General features: G+C 27.1%; 1 protein-coding gene across 6 annotated transcripts; it reads right to left on the bottom strand.

Moving 5' to 3' along the window:
- Nucleotides 1–3,600: 3,600 nt before the first annotated feature.
- On the bottom strand, nt 3,601–9,854 carry LOC107167638 (uncharacterized). 6 transcript variants are annotated; one of them, XR_016189768.1, is made up of 11 exons: nt 9,208–9,849; nt 7,240–7,614; nt 6,853–7,165; nt 6,701–6,794; nt 6,416–6,607; nt 6,280–6,344; nt 5,704–5,872; nt 5,506–5,623; nt 5,145–5,251; nt 3,920–3,985; nt 3,601–3,846 (listed from the first exon to the last, which is right to left on the bottom strand). XR_016189768.1 is itself a non-coding variant. In XM_089217459.1 (11 exons), coding segments are annotated over exons 4-11 (708 nt in total). In that variant the 5' UTR covers nt 6,856–6,910; nt 7,026–7,165; nt 7,240–7,614; nt 9,208–9,854; the 3' UTR covers nt 3,601–3,845. The 6 variants fall into 6 exon arrangements, 5 of the variants coding, with proteins under 5 accessions (XP_089073585.1, XP_089073586.1, XP_089073582.1 ...); XM_089217459.1 differs by lacking the exon at nt 5,145–5,251 and having other exon boundaries at nt 6,853–6,910; nt 7,026–7,165; nt 9,208–9,854; XM_089217460.1 differs by lacking the exon at nt 5,145–5,251 and having other exon boundaries at nt 6,853–6,895; nt 7,026–7,165; nt 9,208–9,854.
- Nucleotides 9,855–10,072: the final 218 nt, after the last annotated feature.

Here is a 10,072-nt window from a genome sequence, read left to right as displayed (position 1 = left end):
TAACAATAGCTTTATTTTTGTTTAATAAAATTTTAAAAGATTGCAGTTACAAACTAATTATACAATGAAAGTGAATTGAACATGTACCTATCCAAACTAGAATCCAAACCATTGATGGAACACTAATAGATTCATCCATATCATTAAAGAGACGTCTAGATATAGGTTGTCTATTATTTATAACATTTTCTACAGCCTAAAACAAAATTGTATGTTTATAAATAATTAAGTATACCTAACTATGTTGCTCCATGAAAATTGAACTTACATAAAATTGCTTTGGAGAATCATAATGGTTTGTATTTGTGCAATTCATTGTAGTCATATTCAAGGTACTCATACTGTCCAAACTTAAATTTAAATCTCATCATTTTTTTCTATGTTCTACAGATAAAATCTTAAGTATTTCGGAATTTCATATTAACATAAGACTATTATTTTAATGAAAAACTGAACATTCTAAATTTAATAAATACAATTAATTTACCTTCATAGATACATTAGGTATATTTTTTAATGGAATTGCGTCAAATTTTAGTTTTCTTTTTTGTCTTGGTGAATAGTTCATAAAAGTATCCATAAAGGATCCTTTTGAGAGAAATGTATTGAACATACTCTTGCTATATTTATTAAATTTTTGTTTTAAATCAATATTAATTCTTAATAATTAGTTAAATAATATATTTATATATTGTTTTAATTATTGGAATAGTTCAATTATACCTATCTATTAATGTTTGCTTAAAAGTATCTTATACAGGTTTTTATGTTTGTTTAAAATGTTTATCTTGTTTATAAAATATGTCAACAATTTTATATATTTATAATTGATTGTTATATTTTTATATGTACTATACTAAACTTGTAAATAGTTATCGATAACTGGTAACATTATGTATTCAAAATATTTTTTTATTTGTTTAATATACAATCTGTACATATAACAGTTGTGAAATAAGCACGGTTTAAGATATGAGTGATGGGTCTACAAAATAATACAATTATAATTGTAAAATGACTCTCTGCAGCATTACATTATGATGGGATGTCCTTAAAATATGAGCAGCATATTTTACATATTGGATTCTGGTGTTCATCAAAATGTGTTGGGTATTAATCAACTTGTAAATTTAATTTACTTGGTACAAATGACTTGAATAATTAACTATAGGTGTGATAATACAACAAAACAAGTGTAAAAGTTAGTTAATTTAATAGTATTTGAAATTTGAAATTTGAGAGTGAATAGTGATGTATATGAGCATCGTTCTCTGTTCTCTGCATTGATATCATTGAGGATCAATTTAAATTAACTTACCATATTTTACATTTCGGCTCGGTGATTTACCACAAGCTTTTAACCAGTTCGATTTCATTACAGGAGATTTGGTAAAACTATAATATCTAATATTATTACTTTTCCCTGAAGTTTTATTGTTAAGACAACCATCAACAAAACAAGAAGGCATATTTATAAAATTTAGGTATATAATGTTAATAGATTAATAATATAAATATAACAATTTTTTTACTATGTTCATACAGAAGTACAGAGCATGTATCAGGACGTGGTCAGGACTTATCAGTTTGAGAATTGTGAATAAAATTTTTTAAATGGCTAAATAATTTAGCCATGGCCATGAATAATTCATCATCAAAATAAACAAATCAAATGTTATTAGGTGCAAGATTTTATTCAACAGGTAACAAAAAAATAATATGTAAATATGTAATACAGTGATGAGGAATATGTTGTACATTATATATTTTGGAATTAAGTCTAATTAACAATTATTTTCAAATACAAATATCAAAATATATTTAATGTATAGTGTATACACTGTATACCAATAAATTATTTGAATTTCATTTTAGGTATATTAAATATAGTATATATATATATATATATATATATATATATATATATATATATATATACTAGTATTATAGGAACTAACACTTGTTTTGTAATGACATTTTTCATTTAATTAATAATTTAAAAAAAAAGTTTCTTTTTAATAATTATTTAGAACCCAAATATAAAATTGACTATATAAATTTACCCCTTTTATACAACTATCAAAATAATATAATACTTTATGACACTGTTTTATTACAATATATTATATTTTGTTATAGGTACATTTTTCCATTCTGTTGATCTCATAATGTTTTAATTTTCATTATCAATTATTAATAAATTTCAAATTTTTAAAAATTGTTCTTTTTTTTGGAATTCACAAATAAACAGTATAAATTAAAAAGTAAGTAAGTATAAATAGTATAATAGTATCTTTTACATATCCTTATTACTCTATTCCCTATAGCAGGGGTGGCCACAACGAGGCTCGCGAGCCTCTTAAATCAATTTCGTGAGGCTCTTGAACAAAACCTAGACTAAAATTAAAAGTAAATAAATGTTCCTTCATTTGTTTTAAAATGAAAAATGTATCTTTATTTTATAGACATTGCTTTACAAAGTGTGGCTCACCTCGAATCAACTTTATAAATTTGCGGCTTCCAAAGTTAAGGTTAGTGGCCACCCCTGCCCTATAGTATAAACCAATTATTATTAAAAATGTTATCAGGTGTAATTATTTTTATTTGACTTTTCTTATTGGCTATTGTGACTGTGGCTTGTTGCTAATTGTGTTTTAAAACATTTGAAAAACATGGACAGCTATGTACAGATTTTGCATGTCTTAATCCTAATAAAAATCCTCTTATTATGTATTTTACAAGTGTAAACGCATAAGGTTACCAAAATGTTGATGAACAACCTTGTCGTTTTATAAAATAATAATATGTGGACTGTATACTTTTTAATAATTTAATTAAATAAAAATGAAATAATAACAAATAGACTGCCTCGTTGAGAATATAATTTAATAAATATTCATTGCCTGTTTGGCATAACAATAATAAAAATTATATAATATGTTAACAATTGAAAAACAATAAATACAATGAATCAGTAAAATAACATCACAATTGGTGTAGTAAAAAATAATGTAAATATAATAACATAATATGCCTCAGTTGACTAAATTATACAAATGAGTATAAAAATTAAATGTATGTGCCTCAGTCGGCCAGAATACAAATGAATATAATATAAATCTAGAATAATGTATATATAATAAGGTACTCACAGTAACAACACAGGCGGTGGATTTTATCCCACGCGACCGTGCCGGGAACGTATTTATAATAATAATAAAAACAAATACAGTGAAACCTTCTTTAACGGATACCTCTTGTAAGATTTTTGCTTTGAAGTGCTTGCGAAATACAACTCATACACAAATGCATATCCCAGTATACCTATAAACTAATGTTTACATTATCCGTGACACAAGTAGGATGTAAAAGAAGTTTTTCTAAGTTGAAATATATAATAAACTACTTGAGAAATATATTGAAACAAGACATTTTAGAAAGTTTCATTTAAATGAATGTTGAAACAAATGTATTAAATACAATTGATTCGAATGATGTGATCAAAATATTAGCTGTTAGGACTTTAGGAGTAATACACTTAAAAAAATGGAAATTGATCAACTTATCTTTTCTATAATAAAGATCAGTAAGGATGTGATTAACAGAGAATATAGGCATTTATTTTATAATATACATTAAATACAAATGTAAATAATAATAGGTAAGATTTTTTTTTTTATAACACTAATCCTACATAATTTTCTGACTGCGATCTACAAATTGGACATCTTACATTGTGCTCTTGTATTAGCCTCAATACACAAATATTGCAAAATATATATCTGCAGGGCATCATTGTGACCATTGCTTCATTGTCCGCACAAATGATGCATATTTCAATTGTATCTGTAAAATATAACATTTATAAATAACTTTTTTAGGTATGGTAGCTTGTAGTTTATTTATTTATTTTTCTTACCAAAAATTACTGGCTCGTTTGGATTTGCGGGTTGTTGTGCTACGTCTTCTTAAGGTATATTGTGGGCTGCAATCAAAGATAAAAACATTAATATTGAACTGCTTTGTAGTTTTTATTCAATAAACTAAGGTAATATTGAGTATGTTATATACATAATTTTTAGAGTAAAAATTCACTTAATGAGGCATGGGTTATTACTAGAGAGCGGATCTTTAGGATTTTACATATTTTTATTGGCTTTATGCAGCTTTACGGGAGTGAAAAATGTGGACGATTTATCCATCACAGAGTTCGCAGGAAAAAATTTATTTTGCATATTAAAGCATATTTTGGACATAAGAGAATATTTAGCCTATTTTTCATATTTTAGAATATTTTCTATTATTGTTCATAAAAATATCATATATATTGTTAATTTATCGATTTGTAATTTTTCCAACAACAATTTTTTCTAGGAAAAAAAATATTTCATATTATAAAAATGATAAAAATTAAAAATCATTCAATTATCGACTTGTTTGTAATAAAATTGGTAATGTTGGTCATTCCGTTATTCTCAATCCATTATCGTACCATAGATTATAATATAATAGATCGTATTTGATAACTGATAACGCGATAAGAATGATTTTTAATAATACATTTATTTTTACTTTTATATTGTTTATTATTTTAACGTTTAATGTCTGACGATTTAGTTAAATTTGTAATATTCATTTTTATTTTTTTAAATGCCGAAAAATAATAAAAGCTTAAAATATTTACATAAACAGTGGATAGATCCGTATAATAAAAGTGCAAGTTCTATATAGTTTTAATTAATTTGTTTTGTTTTTTTTATATATATTTCATTATATTCATTGAGGTAACTAAGTATGAACTAATTTATGTTTTTATATTTAAATAACTTAGCTTTTACCAAAGGGCATGCAAGAATTATATTGTTTTTATTAATTTGTTTTGTTTTTTTTATATCTATTTCATTATATTCATATATCTATGAACTATTTTGTATTTTTTATAATTAAATATTTTACGTTACCAAAGGAATGGTACATAAGTTATTTATTATTTTATTGAACTATTTTCGAAAAAAAAAAAACATATTATTTGCATATTTATAAGTTTAAAGCATATTTAGAGAATATTTTAGTGTTTTTTTAGAGCATATTAGCATCATATTTTAAGCTTTTAAGAACCTAAAAATCCGGTCTTTAGTTATTACCATCATTTTTTATATTTTGAAAAAATGCATTCCATGCATCCCTGTCTCAGAACTCCCACGTCTTTGATCTCTTCTACCACCTATTGCTGGTCTGTCATGAACATCAACTAAAATAACATTCAAAATCAAAATATACATTGTCGTAATAACATTAAATGTCAGCAGGTGCTAAGCTTTCATAGGTAAAATAATAAAAAAGACCAATTAAATCATATTCAAAGTCGCTTTTTCCGTTTTCATAAATAAAAACTTTTATGCATCCCCGTAATTAGGCCATTTAAAATATTAGTTTTGATAATTTTACCATGGCTTTTACATTATCTAAATAATTACATTTATTAGTGAATTAATTGAAATTTACCCAAAAGAATTACAACATTTCGTCCTCGTCCTGCTCTTTGGAGAAGCTTGTTGGACACCAATAGGAAGTCGAGGAATGGGCAATGGCTGTATATTAATTAAGATATCTTGTAAGTTGTCTATAAATTTTTATAACAACAAAAATTATCTGAAATTAGTTAAATTGTTGATACTTCAATAAATTCAAAATTCAACTCACCCTCATTAAATATTGGTTCACCAATTTCATTTAAAAGAATTTGCTCCACAGTGTGAGCAGTACGTCTCTGAAATTCCTGCAATGTATATCGACCACTTTCTACATGCTGCCATGCTTCATTTAAAATACCCATGTTCCTCGTATACACAGATGATGTTGTTATTCGAACCTAAAAATAATGCATTGATTTCATTGCGGTTCATCGTTCAACATTAGGTTTGTAAGTATTTTAATAACTAAAATGTAATATTTATTTGAATATTAATATTAACAAGCCCTATAAAAAAATTGATCCTGAATGTACTATGCCAATACTACTACAGTGGTTTTAAAAAATTGATTTTTAAGAAATAAGTGAGAGAGTGTGCAAATTCATTGTCACAACCCTATATATAAACAAATATATTAATTTATAATATTGAAAATGGAGTGTTTTGCAGTTAACACAACGTAGGCTTGAAATATATTGATCTTATATAATATATTATTTATATATCTTCCGTGTTGTTTATAAATTTTGTTCAAGTATGAACATTGTGGTTTAACATAAAAAATTGTTGAGAAAAAAGAACTTACTGGTAATCCATCTATAGCCCTAGAAAAATCAATCCACGACTGTTGTTCAATATCCCCGAGGTGATCTAAAAATCAATTATATTATCTATAATTTAAAATGAACTATACATTGTGTGATTCAAATTGATGTATTTACTATAGAACACATAGAGTGCTGGATGTTGGCCCATTCGACGCAATAAACTTGCATGATAGGACTCAATGAAATTGTTGGTTCTGCGTGTTAGTCGATGGACAGTAAACTTATGTGCACAAACAACTTCCATCCAATAGTGTTGAAAATAGGCCATTAAGGAACTAAGACTATTGTTCAAACCATGCTGTTCCACTATCAAATTTATAACAATAATTGATTAAATATAATTTCAAAAGAAGAACAACCATAATTTTATGTGAGTGACAAGTGTTCGTGTGTTATTACCTAAGTTTTGAATGTTTCTAAACCCCAATTCCATTGAAAAATTGATTCCATTGTACGTCAATGTTTCAGCTGGTAAATGCGGTAAAGCCATTGACTATAAAAAAAAATAACTGTTATTCTGGTTTTAAATTTATATTTTAACAAAATATTACCATTCGAACCACCCTTCTGGCATCTGCATTGGTATGGCATAGTCTAATGATGCGGTTACTTCGAATGAATCGTATTATACATTAATTGGACATGGGAAACATTTACTTTTATTGTGTATCAAATTATTTCATAAAAATACCTATGTATTATTATGTCTTTTTTATATACTTACCCTTAGGTAGGCCTTGTTTAAAATCCGAAATGACTTGCAACTCCTCAAAATTTAAATTTAATTGCGAATCATTCCAAATAAATTGCAACAATCGTAGGAATGTGTGGTAGATTCTGTTAGAAGAGCATAATGGGTACTGCCTATAAAGTAAAATTGTAAAACACAATATAATTATTTACATTTTTTAGTAAGCCAAATAGAAATTATTGTTTACCAAAAACCTTACAACATTGTTCACTATTATTAGTACAGACATCAGCTGAGCAATATCTGGAGGGTGAGTTGGTCGAACTTGATACGTTCCATCAATGCAGTGAATGTACACACTGAAGCCAAATGTACATTGTTAACAATTAGATGAGAAATATTTGAAAACACTAATCCCACAAATCTTGTCATCCCTCTCTGAATTACATCCAGTTGGCCCTGGTAAAATCTATTATGTGTACCATCACACCACAATAATCGTTGCTGCCATTCACAGAAACTAAGATGTTAGCCCATTCTTCTAATGTCTCTGGAATAGGTGGACTAACCCAGTGGCGGACTGGACGACCGGGATACCGGGAAATTTCCCGGTGGGCCACTGCTGGTATAAAATATATATTTATTAATATTATAATGGTGAAATAATAAATTAAAATATTATCTAATAAGTAATAAGTATGTAATATTATAAAATATTATTAAACATAAAAACCTAGATTTCTGATTAGGTATTTTAAAATGCGGGACTGGCTTGTGTTCGGCCAGACCAGGCTGACAGTAGGTTACAATAATAGTAGGTCACTGTAATGAATGGTATTAAATTTGAATTCAATGATATAATATTATTGTGTACGAAAAACGAGATTTTGAGACGGTATGTCTATAAATTACTATAGGTAGGCAATAGGCATATTTTATAATATTATTGTGATTAAAGTAATTAATGTTAGTATTAGGCATTAGTATCTTCTACAGTAGGTTAAATTCATTTTTCCCCAAAAAATACATTTGAAAATGTCATTGTGTGTATAAAATACAACAATATGTCAATATATTCTTAAAAGTTTCTTATATCCACAAATAATATTTATTTTTAAATCACAACAAAATAACCAAAATCGATATTATTGGATTTAATATACAATTTCGTCCAAATTTTTTTTTTTAATAATAATTAATTAATTAATTGCTAGTAGTTGATAAATGTGAACAAAGTGAATGGTTAACATATGAATTTTACTAGCTTTGCTCTATACACTGAGGTAATACCTCTTATCGTAGAGCAAGAATACTAATCTAGATGTAATTAAAAAATTTAATTTAATTTAAAATAAAGAAATAAAAAATCACAATTTGAATTTAAAATGTCTATAAGAAATAACTGTGTTTATTTATATTACAATATTATCATGGTCTTAGATTATTATTTTTTTAAATACACCTTGACCGGCTTGACCACAGTCTTGGATCGTGGATTATAATCTAAAATTCTAAACTCTTCATTTCTCAGATAAGAAATGCAATTACATCATAAATAAAAATAATCAGTAATTGGTTATAATATCAAATGATATACGGATAAACCATTATACGTTTTGTACTGACTACTGTATACTGTAATAAATTGATAATTCGATACCCAGATTATTAAGGTCGTATAATGGTAGCACTTTTAATATTATTTACTGTTGACATTTTATAATTAACGCCAATATTCAGATGTCCATAGCTCCTTCAATTATGAACACATTAATGTAAACGAACAGTCGAAATTCTGAACACCAATCATATTTTAAAAATATAGGTTTTCCATTTGAATTTTAAAAGTTACCCCTCAAAACTACCAATCCTAATTAATAAAAAAATATTTAAAATCAAATTGGTATAGATTATATGATTCAAAAAGATTTTCTCATAGGTAATTTTTTCCTAATTTAAATATATCATGCTGAAATCTGTTGTCACATGAAATTTGGAACATCCAGTATATAATATATATATATATATATATATATATATATGTATATAAATAATATGAAAAAAAATGAACATGTACGCACGGAAGCAATATTGTGGTTAACACAATTATTAGTATAATAGTATAATATGTCCATTCTAGCGCCCAACAGACTAGTCTAATAATATACGACCCTTCTGGCCCAATAACTAAATATAATAAATAAATAAAACTCACAATTGGTGGAGCGCAGTCTGGCCAGCTGGTCCTAGATGTATATAAGAAATCACACAAACACACACGAAAAAAAAAATATAATCTTTTAAGAGGTTGAGAATAAAATATAATAAAAAATAGCTTTCAATAATAAATAAATATTTGTGGCGATTAGGGACGAATAAAATTTAATAATGATACGTCCGCGGAACGGCGATCAGCGCACATGGCTTTAAAAACAATAATGATGCAAGCTAAGCTAACAAACTAAAAAAAAGTAAAAAATATAATGTGAACTGTGAAGTGTAAATCTAATATTCGAGAAGATTCGCGTCCACAAAAAACAATACAATAACGAGGCGATTGGCGCCGACAACAAAACAAAACAATAATTAATAATATAGAAACTGCGCGTATTTCGCATTACGTCGTGGTTTGTGGAACGAAATGATCAAATGAAACATTTTCGGTGATCGTGCTAATAATTCCATACGAGCAGACGGCGTGATAACGAGCTTTGTTATCTACATATTGTTACAGATAATACCACGGGCCTTGGACTAGTTGTAGGTCTGGCGACTCGTGAACCTGTAATGTGCCCTTAGGCGTTAGGCCGGGTGCACACGATGATTCCGTGTGTTCCTAAATTCATCAGATTGGTCAGCCGCTGGATTTGACTGATTAACCTAATTTCAGCAGATGGCCAATCCGTTGGAGGGGAGGTGATCAAGCTGATTGACTTATCAGCAATCTGCTATTTTACAACGGATGGACTGAAATGAAACCCGATGGATTTGATAAGAATTGACGCGCCAAATTTGTAATACTGATAACTCTGATTTCAAATTATTTTTTCCATTGTTTATTTACATGTACCTATTTCTGT

Source organism: Diuraphis noxia, unplaced genomic scaffold (assembly GCF_037042655.1).
Source record: "Diuraphis noxia isolate RWA-SAM2 unplaced genomic scaffold, SU_Dnox_SAM2 contig0001, whole genome shotgun sequence".
In the NCBI taxonomy this organism is placed as follows: Eukaryota; Metazoa; Arthropoda; class Insecta; order Hemiptera; family Aphididae; genus Diuraphis; species Diuraphis noxia.
The sequence above is the reverse complement of the archived record's forward strand: the minus strand, read 5'-3'. Positions and strand labels throughout refer to the sequence as shown.